The 15,328-nt window shown below is 36.1% G+C and overlaps 1 protein-coding gene across 1 annotated transcript in view; it reads right to left on the bottom strand.

Moving 5' to 3' along the window:
- The window catches only part of LOC121295857 (relaxin receptor 2-like), a 31,003-nt gene extending 17,977 nt beyond the window's left edge, over nucleotides 1–13,026 (bottom strand). The window contains exons 1-6 of the mRNA XM_041220958.1: nucleotides 12,936–13,026; nucleotides 10,014–10,019; nucleotides 3,461–3,607; nucleotides 2,901–2,972; nucleotides 2,294–2,399; nucleotides 418–489 (exon numbers count right to left, since the gene is read on the bottom strand). Coding sequence (XP_041076892.1) covers nucleotides 418–489; nucleotides 2,294–2,399; nucleotides 2,901–2,972; nucleotides 3,461–3,607; nucleotides 10,014–10,019; nucleotides 12,936–13,026 — 494 coding nt within the window. The remainder of the gene's footprint in view (nucleotides 1–417; nucleotides 490–2,293; nucleotides 2,400–2,900; nucleotides 2,973–3,460; nucleotides 3,608–10,013; nucleotides 10,020–12,935) is intronic.
- Nucleotides 13,027–15,328: the final 2,302 nt, after the last annotated feature.

The following is a 15,328-nucleotide window of genomic DNA, read 5'->3' as shown; positions in this document are numbered from 1 at the left end:
AGATGGACATTGAGAAAGGGCTGTTTAATCATATAACACAGAAGTGTATATGAGACGGTGTATATTGGATTCTGGGATCAATAAGCTTCTAACAACCAAACGAGCAAGATAGGCCGAATGACCTCCTCTCATTTGTAAACTTTCTTATGTTCTTATGTTCTTATGACAGACAAAGGATTTGATTTCCAAGTATCTGGAGTCTGCCGTATGTGGTGTGCATCATGCATGAGACATTGAATAGACTCTGGAGCATTACCAGGACACTAATCGAGGGCTCAAACACAGGCAGCATTATTAACATTGGTCCTTGCTTTATTTCTACCATCAGAGCCAAAATTATAGTACATGAATAAACAACATGGGCAGCTGCATTTACTATTTAAATAAAAATAAAAATAAAATAACAAATGGACTCACAGCCTCTCCAGGTTTTTGTATCTGATAAATAAGTCAGCTGATAAAGATCTGATGTGATTGTTCTTCAGATCTCTAGGGAGAAAAAGACAGTAACATGTGAATGCTAAGGTATGCGCTAATATTCAAGGCAGCTTTAAACCACACACCGTATAACACTGGGGTTTGTTACAAATCCTTGATAGGAATATGCACGGTAGCAGTGGTGAAAATAACCTTGAAACTAGGTATGATGTATCACGTCTCACATTATCCTATAGATGCACACATTAAGGCTTTTTTCAAAGCCACTAATGAATAAAATCTACTAATACTTCAATGGCACACTTAAGCCATGTCCCTGCAAGTGATCAGAGGAAAGAACACAGAGACACAAAGTTATACAAAAACACGCAAGTCATTTGAAAAGCAGCAGCTGGTTACTAAGGAGTCAATTTGTATCTCAGATTTTACAGAGAACTCAACCCAGCAGAAGCCTCATGCTTTGTCTTTCAGTTTACTATGATGCATGTGCTTTTGAGTTCTTTCTTGTGGTCTCAAATCAGTAAAAATCTATTTATCTATTTGTTTTCCAAATGTCACTATATAATTGTTAAAATATTATTCCAACCAAAAACTCCCAGAATTTGTTTCAATCATTTCTTTTTTCTGTTTAAATTATAACTATACCTGCACTATACTGTAAATACTGCAGTATGGGTTTTTTTACGGTTTTCCAATGCTTTTCACACTTCCCTATGCATTTACTATAGTTTACCATGGTTTGCCCTTTTTCTTTGTAATACTCTATGATTAGCAATCCTCTTTGCATCCCTATGCTTTACCATATTTTTAACTTAACTATGGTCATCTTTTATAAAGGCACAAGCTGTAGTGTTGGATACATTATTACAAGATAACTCTTCTGTCAGGGTGGCTCTTAAAGCTTTCATTATACATTATGCTTATCTGGAGGTAATTTGCCATCAGTAACTATGGTAGGCATTTTCTCTCACAGCGGCTCTGTACGCTCAATGACCATGTAATGATAATTGCCTTGAATTGCATTTGAGGCTTGAAATGCATAAGTATACATTACAAAATGTCATTCATTCTGAAAATACAATGATTCGGATGGGCCTAATGGATTTCTTACATCCACAGATCATGCTTTTGGGAGAATGAACAGGGTTACATCAAATGTGTGACTGAGACCACAAAGATGTTTTTCTTTTAAAGACAGAAGGTCAAATGTCAGTACAAATATCACTCTGTTCTTGATTCTGAAAGCGTTCGTTCAATGATGCATCTTGTTAGAAATATCTAGTGCAACCTCTTTATTTTCACTGTATCTGAAAAGCACCTATGAATAATATCTGTTGAATGTCAGAATGATGCAAAAATCTCTCCATGTGTCATTATTAAGGTTTAATCACATTATAAAGGTGCACTGAGGGTCGGATTGTCAGAGAATGAATAAGACCACAAACATGTGATACTTTTTTATTTTATAGTGGACCACCATAACAAAGTGTTTTACAAGATACGAGACTAGGTTGTATGAATTATGCATCAGCTGCAGAGTCACTTACAACAACGTCTCACAATGAGTCAATGGCTGAGCTGGGATTTGACCCAGGGACCTACTGGTTATAAGCTTGTTTCTTTAACCACTAGACCACACAGTTTACGATATTTCTACTTATTGCATGTTTGACTGCTGTTTTATTCCAAGACAGCACATTTTACACCTATTGGAGCAGCAGTAATAAAACAAAAGCTATTAAATTGTATCTCTGGAGCCCAGAGAAATGATAAAATATTGAACTAGAAAGAGAGGAGTTTGTCGCTGTAGCCTTGGGACGGGAGCGCTGCACTTCATTATTCAGAGTTTACTCACAGAGCAGTCACGTTGGAGGAGACCGCTGGCACAGCATGCAGGTCCTTGTTACTGCAATCTATTCTTCTGCCCTCGCACTGACAGTCCTCAGAATTGAAATCCAGCACTACAGCAGAAACAACCACGCTTAATAGCAGCTCCCAGGGCCTGGGCACAATGCAAATCATGGACGAATACTGACGCTTACTGTGCAGTCTACACCAAATCCAATCAACTTTTTAACTGATCACAAATTTTTATAGAAATTAAAAGATGATACAAATAATATAGTGAACATAGAGCAACATTTTTTTTTTTTTTTTTATGAGGATTTAAGTAATAGCGAGCCTTTAGTTGAATCATAGTTGCAGCAAGCTGTATGTCTTTATCAAGTCACCTGTAGATTGTACTTATTATACTGAAGCATAGAACTCAATATTCTACCATTTTCAGAACATGCCCTTATCGGTGCGTCTACTGTGGGTTCTGAGATGGGAATCTGTGTGAATTCTTTATGCTCTCATGTTTCACATTTGAGTTGGATCAGTGAAGATCAACAGATTGTATTTGACAAGTAAAATCCTGCATTTGTATCCGAACTGTACAGCTCAGGGACTCTTTTACTTACAACAGTCCTTTGTCTCTTCAACATTTTTCTTTAAAAAGGCATCAAAAAGATGAGGCCATCCACTGTTATCAACTGCAAAAGGTGAAAAAAAGAAAACATGGTTCAAGACAACTTCATGTTCTAGTTCTGAAGATATATATATATATATATATATATATATATATATATATATATTATATAGTATATATATAATTATACTATATATATATATATATATATAACATTGTTCCAAGTTAGACAGTCTGTTCTCTAAATGGATTTACCTAAATTAGGACGATGTTATAACTATATATTGATACGTACATTTAGTAGATGTCATTACATGTGTAAAATGTGTTACCATATATATATATATATATATATATATATATATATATATATATATATATATATATATATATATATATATATATATATATATATGTATATGTGTGAGCGTCTGTGTGTGCGTGTGAGCATCATGTTTGTCTGTTGTGTGCATGTTGTGTGTGTGTGTGTGTGTGTGTGTGTGTGTGGCTCTAGAAGAGCTGGTAATCTGTTTCTGAGATATGCTGATTTACCGCAGTTCTCCTCGTCGGCTCCATTGACGCAGTCCGCGACCCCATTGCAGTGTAGCGGCTGGGGCAGGCATTCCGTGAGGTTACCACAGGGGAAGTGTCCCAGGGGGCAAACACCAGTGTCAGGACTGGGCTGAATAACAGCTGACTCTATAAACAAATACTCAGGCGTTTCTAATTCAGATAGAGAACATGCACTCAAGAAATAGCACTGCATTATTTATGCAATAGAAAGACAAAACCAGAGCAGTATCATTGTGCAAAAATCATTTAGAAATCCTTTAAAAGGAAAAATGCTGTGAGCACTTGGTGTTAATAGCCCTTCATTGGATAAAAATGCCCTCATCTATCATTCATAATTAGTTCCGTTAAATATTAATACATCATTAAATGACTCGGTTGATATAACCCATGAGATGCACTTGCTGCAATGAAAAACAATTGTCTTTACAGACAATGTGGAATAGAACAAATCCACAAGGGACTGATAAGGTATTTTTGAAAAGCGTCTGTCTCAATTTGAGGAATTAATCAGCCTTCGGTTCTCATTAACTCAAAAAATGAAGATCATTATAAAGACATCCCTTATTTATTTATTTTTTTAAATAAAGCATTGCTATTGTTAGGCATACAGTAAAATTATTTTGACAGCATCTGCATGGCATTTCTCTTTTTAAAAAGCAGTCATTCAGATTCATAATGATAGATTAGAGCTGTCACTGTAGTCCTTACTATAGTTGAAGTACTGTAATGTAAAATGACAGTTAATGAAAAGTGATGTATAACTGATATATGCAACATGAGCATCCACTTATTCAAACTGCAGAAAACTAGTAGGTGTATAGTAAACAGGGTACATGCTACTGTGCAAGATTTATCTTAGATTATACAAAACAACTGTTTTTTATGGAGATTAATGTAATGGCAAGCTAAGCTCAGCTGAGAAGACCCTAATTAACAACATCTATTTAAAACCATCATTTCAAGCCCTGCTCTCAGGAAGCTTAGTCACAATATAATAGTGAGGATAAAATCATTAATGGAACTCTTTAAATAATGATCTCTAAATAATGGTTTTGGGTTTATTAACAAGTCTAATATTTATTTGTCTCTGGGTGACATTAGTCTTTGTTCTACAGGAATAGATTCAGGTGCTCATAGATAATATAATTACACAATGCATTCTCTCATATATAATGCATAAACTGAGAGACTGCATTGTGTAATTTAAGATTGAGCATGAATGACTAATATTTCATTTCATTCTTGAATGAACCATAACTATTCTACCACATGACCTGCGATGTGTGTGTGGAAGGAAGTGGAAGGAAAAGTGTGATTGCTATGGAGATGAAAGCGATGAGGAATAAAAGAAGGGGACACACACACACATAGTAAATACATAAAGTGTTGATATTTGAACTTAACAAAATCTTTCTTTTTTTACACCTTATTGAACCCATCTTTGATCAAAAGAGCACAGAAAAAAATAATTCCAGACATGTCCAGACAAAACCTGTGCGTCTGGCTGCTCTGCTACCTCAGGCAGCAGCTAGCCATGGTGCTGAATGTCTGTCTGCATGGCATGCTCTTGCAGTGTGTGTAAGACAAGGACAGGCTGCCTGCAGGGTAGCAGAGAGACTGACGAGTAGAAGAGGGGTCACTGGAGGTACCAAAAGAAGATCTGGACAAAACATGGGAATGGCAAGGAAAGAGATGAGAGAAGATGCAAGAAGAACAAGGTTAGCATCAATCCACACAGAGAATCTGGACAAGGAGAGTAGTTTAGCTAGCTGTATAGTAAGGTTGGGGCGTGCGTCCATGTATCTGGGGATTTCTAAAAGTTCCATTATTCTAAAGCAGCGGAAAACAGTGACACAATCCTGCAAGCAAAAGGAGGAGGCAAAAAGATAATTGACATATAAATAGAAAAGGGGATATGACATCACAGATAGATAAGGGGAAAGTATGACATTGTAAATTGGTGGCATGTGCCATTGAAATGGACACATTGACACTGAAATGATAAATTAGAAACATCATTCCATTTGTTCTAAATGTTTCTGTGGCTATTAAACTGCCAAGACAATTATCCAATTTCCTCAGAGGAGCCTTTATTCCTTTTTGTGAATCCAAAGGCATGTCTCTTATAAACTGATGAGTTGAGTGCATAATCAATCAAACTAAATGGATTTTCGTCTTCTTCAAAAATGCATGAATGCATGAATTTCAATGGATAAAACATAACTAATTAAGCCTGTGGGCAGGGTTTTTTAAAAATGGATTCTGACATTTCAATCGGTCACAATAGAATAATTGAGAAGTCTTTAATTGTGACACCATTAGCGAAGACATGACAAATGCAATGTTTTTGGGGTGAATGAACTTCTAGCATAGATAAATGTTTGAAGCTTCCCTGTTGCTGTTCTGTATAGTCAAAAAGATGAAAAGAAACATGTTGTCCCACAGTAATCTAGTATTGTGTTCCATGTGGAAATAAATAAGATGCAATCTGCCACTGTTAAAAGCTGAGAATGTTTAGAAAGACTGAAACAACAGGGAATACTACTGCGACCCTGAAACATAATATTTAGAAATCTCTTTTGTTAAAGAAAGTGAAAGTACTGTATGTCCATTTCAGTCTGCAAAGCCTCCTTCACTTATACAATTAACTTTGTACAGGTTGCTTATTTTGAAGAACTGGCACTGTATATTATAGGTTGAAATAAGGAAGGTGAAGGAAGGGGTTAGTGAGATTAGAACAAGACCAGGAAAAAAAAAAAAACACATATCATTAACCTTAGCATTCATCATTTTTATCACCAACTCTCAGATATAATTTCTTAATTTAAAAAAAAAAATATATATATATATATATATATATATATATATATATATATATATATATATATATATATATATATATATATATATATATATATATATATATATATATATATATATATATATATATATATATATATATATATATATAAAAACTGAATGGGTTCTTATAAACAAACTGCTCAAAAGTTTTGTGAGCATTACTTTTGAAGGGGGGTGTCAAATTAATCGTTTACACAACACTTTGAATGCTTTCCTTTTACTAACCCTGAGTAACTACATGTCTACAGTAATTTGTTTTTGGTTGAGATTGAGTTATTCCAAAGCTTGAGTTATGCATACAATCACATAAACAAAAGTCCTGGAACAACATTCCAATAGTATGATTCAGACCCAGCTTCAAGGCATTCTTGAAGACATCTACTGGGCTTCGTTCCAAGGTGCCTCAGTTCATGATGCTGTCAGGTCACATGACTGATGGAAGTAATCCCAGACTAGAGCCCCATTTCTGCCACCACTCGTGTGACCTCACAGCCTCAAGACTCATCCTCCAGTCACATGGTGGTCGCACAGTACTGGGGTAAAGATTTCGATATTGCAAAGCGACTCTCATTTTCTCAGTATTCCAAATCCATAGCTCATCATTCTTCATGAGTATTCCAACAGAACAGGCTTCCCTTCCAATATCAGGTCTTGCTTGCAGGCACTCTGATAAAGACTTCTTGCCAAAACTGCTGCCGGAATGTATCCTTTCGGGTCTTCACAAATCATTTGAAAATTTCCAATATGGTTTTACAATATTTGAAAATGAAGATGACTAATTAACCTCCTGATAGAACAAAATGTGTGTGTGTGTGTGTGTCCAGTATTTTCCATGATAAGCCATTTATGGTATGCAATTTCTTTATTGTTACTGTCCCATTTGTCCATTTAGCATGACCGTATCAAATGCTTTTTAGTGACCCTGATACCTGTAATGTATAAACCAAACCCAGTCGCTAAAGACAAATGTCTTTAGGGACTATCTATTTGGATTAATAAATCTGCAGCTCTGAGCTTGAGGAAAGTGTGACATACTGTATTACCCATCACAGATGTGCTGGATGCAGTTTACATTATATGGACCTTGCAAATTGGTTATATATTGTGAGAGAAAATAACCTACGACCAGGTTGCCATACAAGTGGTTTGAATGGTGGGCATCAGAAAAGTCATCAAGAAAGAAAGTGACCTCCTTCACTTTAAACAAGTAGAGTCTCTTTTATAGTTCTACTTTATTACATAGACCTGGTAAAGCTTGGGAAGGAGCGAACATATTTTTCCTATCTATGTTTTTGTTAAGCTGATAACATTTTAACGCCTACCTGCTTCGCTGCTATCCTAAACATTATTATTCATTTTATTTCAGTAAAACGGGTTGCAAATGTATTTGTTGAGGATCTTTGCTCATTTGAAGGCGTGAACATTTATTAAAAAAACTAGCAAGCACAGTAAAAATCATAGCATGCTGCACTTTCTGCTGCTCGATAAAGCTGAACTTGCAGCATTGCTTTTGCAAGTTGAAAGAATATTTTTGTTGTTGGCTCCAAATCATGGAAAAGTGTAAGTGAAAATGTAAATCTGGTAGGTCAGAATCATTATTCGGTAACAAAGGCACTGCTGTTGTCAAGATTTGTGAGTGATTTGGGATGTTATATTCTATTAATCCCTAAACATAGGAGGTTGGTGTAGTCATTTTCAAAGTTTTAAAGTTAACCAAGAAGGGTATTGTCTGAACTCATAAAACAGAACTGTCTCATTGGTGATGTCTCAGCATTCATCCACAGCTGCTTCATGTTGAACCAATAAAAAGGACTAAGAAATTTCTAAATCTTTATTAGTCTTGTGAAACTCTAGTAAAACAAAGTTAAACTTATTCAGGGCAAACTAATAGCCAGAACATGAGCTGCACTCAACCAGCCTCAAAAGAACACGATCTTCCTCAAAACCACTTCCTATCTCTGCCTCACCCCAGGTCACTACACTACCTCTCAACACTACACAGGCTACATTTCACCAAGAAACCAATCTGTAACCAATCTCATCTCATTTCAATACCACCAAGTGACTGCCTCTGGTTGCATTTATGCTGTGAAACTGATTTACACAAAAGGTCACCACTGCTGAATGCTTCTCCTTACAGTTACACTCAATGTATTAATGTAGTCTTCTGGATTGGCAAGGGCATTCCCAGTGTGATCCAAGGACACTTAGAATTGCATCTCACTGATCGAATGCAATAAATATATTAAATGTACCTCTAGGCTCGTACCTGGTCTTATCTTTCTTTTGCTCGGCTCGGTACAAACAAATTCAATCTAATGAATATTTGACATGGAGAACAAATCAAACCGTATTTTCACTGTCCCTCTACATCTAATCTCTTAATACACCAAACACACTGTCGTTTGCAGAGGGCAATGGTCATAGCATAGTGTGGTGGCAACATGTAATGCTTTTTTTAATATTATTTTAGGCAACACAATGTTTGTATGTGTGCTAGTGCTGGAGATTAAATTACATGTGCTATATTATACACTTTCTCCAATACTAATATTTAGAAAAATGAGTAATAAAGGTAGTGTTGGCAATAAGAAATCTAATAATGCTTTTCCATGCAAGCATATGCAACCGCACTTGGATTGACATCACATAGGCGTTTATTTATATGGGATATAACTGATACATGTACTGCATGGCAGGGTTAAATCGTAATGGTTTTGAAAAGAATGGATTTTGAACTAAACAGTCATTTTTGATAGCTTAGCATTTTAAAGTTGGGAAAGAAAAGCATTCCATAGAAATGATTTCTTTGTCCATTGAATATCTTGCTAACACTGCTTGGTCAGTGTATTAACCTTTCTAAGGGCAGTATAATTACACTTATACAACAGACATATTTTACCAGTACAGTTTTTTTTTTTTTTTTTTTTTTTTTCAAAAGATGCCAATGAAGATGAACCCTATTTTTTGCCCCCTCTCTGAATGGTGCTTGGGCAACCTCAAACCCTTATTATCAATTGATCAAATGTGTTTAAAGAAAATGATGTTTCATAAAACCCAAACATACTGGTTATTGTAAGGAATGCGATTATAGACGGCACAAACACATTAGTAGATTTAAATAGAAATATGTGAGTGCAGTTGTCATGACTATAAGTACACCCACTGTTTGTTTTCAAACACACATTCCCTTGCCAAATGTATGTTAAACATACCGAAATGTTGGGAGATTAGCACTTTTGAGCAAAAACACACAAACACACACACACACACACACACACACACACACACACACACGCATATAACAGGTAAGGCATAAAATAGCATGCAAACATTATTTAAAGTCATTTCTAGTAATGCATGACGATCAAGATTATTATTATCATCATCATCATCATTATTATTAAATACAGTGAAACCCCACTGTCTCTGTGTCATTTAAACCCTTCAGTCTTACTTTAGAAACTAATCTATACTCACGTTTTACAACACACTTCTATTTGTCATCATGCAGAATAATTCAATAAAAAAAAGCCTTGGACAGTTTTCAGCTGCAAAACAATTGCAGGTCAACAATTTCACTCAATTAGTTAGAGAGACGCAACTACAATTTGGAAAGTATTGAACGCAAGGTCTGTGCATTGTTGTTATGATAAAGAGAATGACTTACCTCGGACTGCAATGTTAAGAGACAGACAAGGAATAATCAAGAAAAGAAGCATCACAGTGGCTCTATGTTAATCCAAGAAGTGAAGTGGAGCTGCTGGTGTAACTGAGTCTCCAAGCTTGTGTCTCTCTCAATATACACTCTCCGTGAAGCGGTGCTACTGGTGTAACTGAGTCTCTCTCTCTCTCTCTCTCTCTCTCTCTCTCTCTCTCTCTCTCTCTCTCTCTCTCTCTCTCTCTCTCTCTCTCTCACACACACACACACACACACACACACACACACACACACACACACACACATACTTATTACTTATTCCTACCATTGACCCTGTGTTCATGGTAATGCTGACACTTTCATGGTGACTTTGGGGTTCGGAATGGATACGTGTGAAATGCATCATTAATAATAGTTACATACTTTATGTTATCACTTTGTAACAAGTACATAGTTACAAAGGACGGTGTGTTATTGCACTGTTATAAATATGTTGTGACACAGTAATTACACACAGAACAATAGATGGTGGTGAGTGTGATCAATGTGATCTGATGGAGAAATTAAAACAAACAAACAAGAGCATAGATCATGTGTTTCTATGAATCCTGATCTGATAGAATGATGCTGCTGTAGTGATTTGGTATCTCAGCACACTGAATTAAATGAAGAGGCGTAGGCTGGACTGGAAACACTAATCTCACTGTTCAAAGACAAACGTCTTACCATTCAACTACAAAGCAAGATCTCAAGTCAAGGGGTAAGTTTGGCTCTTATGCTGATGTCAATGTTATTAACTCATCAGCCCTAGTAGGAGATCCGCTACACCGTCAAACACACTTATTCATCTATTTATTCTTTATAGTATATGCTGTTTTTCATTAACACTTTTGATGCTGTGTATTTAAAAAACTCTTTGAAGAGAGAGCAATATGGTGTTAAATATAGAGATGCATTTATGTAACATTTCTACAGTGGTAAGGTTTCAATACACACACACACACACACACACACACACACACACACACACACACACAGACAGACTAACTTCACTATAACGAACCCTTCTTATAACGAACACCCGTTTTTAACTATTCCAACAGCAAGAACTGATTTTTTTTTCAATGCAAATTAACCCTATTAGAAAGATCACGTACAGGATTGACCCAGATACAACGATCTCAGTCCTGACTGACAGTGAACTTTCTCCAGTGTCAAATGTGCTATTCTCTCAGTGAAAATAAAGACCGTGGTTGACTAATTCAAAGATGACCTATTGTAGTACGAATCTTGCATAACGAATGCAATCGTTGGCTGTCCTTCATCTTCACACAAACTGCAACCAGGCCACGGCCATGATAATAATCTATGCTGGATAGTATTTTCAAGAGAAAGGACATGTAATATATATATGATTGGCTGTGCCGGCCCTCAATCAGGTGCAGCAGGTTCCTAGGGCGGGACACCTCATTCAGTAAAGCTAGCGCTCACCCTGTTTGGCACCTTTTATATGTAGTTTTTGCACTGTGTTTTATTTTACCTTTTGTAAAGTCTTCTGTCTGTGTCCTCTGTGTGTTACCATCGTTGGTAGAGTCACATGACACGTTTGTTTACTTTTTGTTTTGTGTTTAATAAATCCTGCGCACCTGTGTCAGGGTTTCGGCTCCAACTCCCATGTCTCCCTGTCTTACAATGCGGTTACTCACACATGTGACACAAATACCTTGTCACAATACCCTTTAAAAGTTGATCAATGTGAAGGAATCTTCATAAAAGCAATATATATATTGATGCTCAATTCAAATTTGCCATTTTGTCATTATTCTGATACAGAAAAATGCCAAACTCTATTATAGTGAACACCCTGATACAACGAATATTTCTCCAGGTCCTATGGGGGTTCGTTATAGTTAAGTTAGCCTCTCTCTGCGTGTGTGTGTGTGTGTGTGTGTGTGTGTGTGTGTGTGTGTGTGTGTGTGTGTGTGTGTCTAAATATGTATTTATACATACATTTACACTTTATATGAAGTGATTCTAATTACTATATATTTACATAGTAGTTACTTAGTAAATACTTGTACTTATTATGTATAGTTACAATGTAATTAATGTACTTTTTTGGCATGATATAACTCTAACCCTAAACCTAACCCTAACCCTAACACTTTTCTGATACAGTTGTGTACTTACATACAGTATATCATGCAAAAAGATTAACTACATTGTAACTGCAAAATAACAGTATAATTATGTGTAAGTAAACATGTAATTACTATGCAACTACTATATAAATACACAGTAATGAGAGAGGGCATTGTTATGAATTGAAGCTAAAATAAAGCAGATTTGTTTTTGCTGGTTTGGAGAATTTAAACACAGGCCTGCAGAGCAGACAGGCTTGTACATGTTTGCCAAAACCCTGTTTAATGAACTGATTTTTTTAACCACTCCCTGGGGTCAGTTGTAATAAAAGAAAGTGATAATTATAATGAACACACAACACTTAAATGAATAGCCTAACCTCTATGGATATTACATATGATAATGGGTTATCATTTTACAGCGGAGGACAAACACCCAGGCTTCCCAGAGTGTATTCCTCATGAATCAAGATGACAGAATATGGTGTAATTGGCCCCTCAGGAGGCAACATTTCCTGCTTTGCAGATCCCTGTAGTCACTTAAAAACTTTCATTAGCTGGGCTCTCTTCAGTATCTCTGCATGCGACCCAACACATATGATGTAGTTTCTTATCTTAATTTTACACATAAGTGTATGCAATAACACTTGTGTATTTGTGCTCATCAAATGGTGCAGGTGCATGGATATGGAACTGTGATTTTCTTGACTGGAATGAGAGCCACTGGCTGTGCTCTTTCAAACATATGGGATTTGATTGTGAGCAGCCATTCAGGATGTACAGAACTTACATGAAGATGCTGATCGGTTGAATACAAAGGAAACATTGATATCTATGGTTTGCTCAGCCTTAGTGGAAGCATATACCTGAAACAGAGTCATGACGCCTAACACATGTTGAGTTTCAGCCATACTGTACACATGCAACCACACACATACATGCACATGGCCACACAAGCAAACACAAGTGTTATCCGAACCCTGATAAATAGCTGTTGAGCTGACATACACTTTACTGTTTAGATGTAGTTATCATTTGTTAATGTGTTGTCTATCTTTAGATAATAAATGTTCATGCATTTGTCATAGTTTACACTAAATGGCTATATTTTTAAAATATGTTTTCCCATAACTATCTGGGCTTTACAGTGCTTGCTTAGGCTTTACCATGCTTTCACTATAGTTTCTTACCTTTTGTGATGCTTTTACTATGGGTAACTGTTATAAGGGATATTATACCTAAAGAAACACATACATTACATGTGATGGAGTATGCATGGTATAACACAGGCTGCTACTAACACTCCCAGGACTGCTATCCTCAATGTAATAGTATATATTTAAATTAGAAATAGTTTCATTGCCATCAAGTTGAGCTACATTATAAGCTAGCAGAGGCTACAGAGATTCGGTGTGTACCTGAATTACCATTTCTGACCGAGATCAGCATCTGATTCAACAGGGAGGGAAAGGGAAATTATACTGTAAGATGCCAGCATCAGAGGCTTTATCACTTTAGCCACCTTGAGTTTGTTTCTTTGCCAGAGAAGTAGTCTGCAGCCCACACATTTCAAGTGTAAAATAGGTAAATAAGTTGTCAACTGTTCTGGAGAAATGCAGCTGTTAGAATCCAGGCATCAATCATTTCATAATTCATATTGATTTGTCATAAAGAACTGGGTTTGCCAGATAGCGAGTGTAACTAGTACATTATGTAACCCTGATCTGAACATCAAAAGGAGGAAAACCAAGACTAGGTTAGTCATTTTAGGGCTGATGTCCTATATAGAACATGCTATTGCAATTATAAATACACAAAACAAAGCAGCATTTAATTTATTGATATTATCAGAAACAATAATGCATGTACAAACTGTTTGCAGTATAGTTTAATTTGCACATATTAAGTGTAGTGATAGATTGTACACTGATAGATCTCATAAAAAAAAAATAATAATAAACACACATTCTGATAATACATACATTGTGATAATTCTGATCAATGCACTCCAGTTGCAAGATGATTATAATGAAGAGATGGAAGCTGTATAAAGAATGGCATAATTCCATCTTTGGTTCACCTGATAACTGATATTAATTTTCCTAAGGAATTGAGTAACAGTACATTGCTTCCATCTGGGGTCACAGGCAATCTGGAAATGTGAGAAAGACCTAAGCTAATGCACTTTATTTTTTGATGTGGTAAGCTGTCATGAGCCTATGATGACTGTTGTTACATAATAAATTGCAGTGCAGAAGGATTACACATGAAACCTGTGCAAACACTCTGTCTGAGAAGAATCAATCTACACTACATACAATTACAGAGCAAGGTATTTGATAGGATGAGCCATTTAGGTTAGGAATAGGGAGGTCAGTTGTCGTTTCATTTCTTAAACATTGAAATTGATCTTATACCTAAGTGTCTCATTCTATCAAAGACATGCGGGATATTTTTTATATAATATTATTTATATTTTATATAAATTTGTTATTTTCAGGTAGACTAGTTGCACAGATTTCAATATACAGTTTTTGTGCACTGCAGTTTATTACCTAAGCACGGTAGTCATGAGTTTCACAAATACAGTAGACTGACAAGACACACAAAAAAACAGAGAATGTATGTCAAATTAGAGGATGCTCCAAGCTTTATTGCATGCAAACTGATGTGGCCAAAAAAAACCACCTCAATTTATTAGACATTTGTCAGTCTGGTCCTGTCGACTTGAGAATTTACCCTGGAATTGAATTAATAATTTGTCTTTTGACTTGTCTCAAATTTCAAAACAAAGACCCACACTAACAGAGAAAGTAATATAGCTAATGAGCCACAGCTTTTTGTTTTGAATGGACTATTGCTGGTATCAAGTATTTATTTTCTATCTAGAAAGCAAATGCAAGTGCACAGGAGCGCTGGCAAGTGCTTCTTGTTTGTGTTTGAACTTTTAATTTGTGTGGCACTCACTCTCCTGACCATGATATACACAGACCTACTGCAGGTTTCTTAAAGATCTGGGACACATCCATCGGGGCGAATCACCCCTAACAGTATTACTGCAGTTTCACTTCTGATTCGCTGCACATGCCCTGTGCATGGCAGACGAATAATTAAAACCTGGCACATGTTTCTTATTGTTTTGAGTAGTTCTAGACTGGATACAGGTGGCAGGTTATGTGACTA

This window comes from Polyodon spathula, chromosome 20 (assembly GCF_017654505.1).
Source record: "Polyodon spathula isolate WHYD16114869_AA chromosome 20, ASM1765450v1, whole genome shotgun sequence".
NCBI lineage: Eukaryota > Metazoa > Chordata > Actinopteri > Acipenseriformes > Polyodontidae > Polyodon > Polyodon spathula.
The sequence above is the reverse complement of the archived record's forward strand: the minus strand, read 5'-3'. Positions and strand labels throughout refer to the sequence as shown.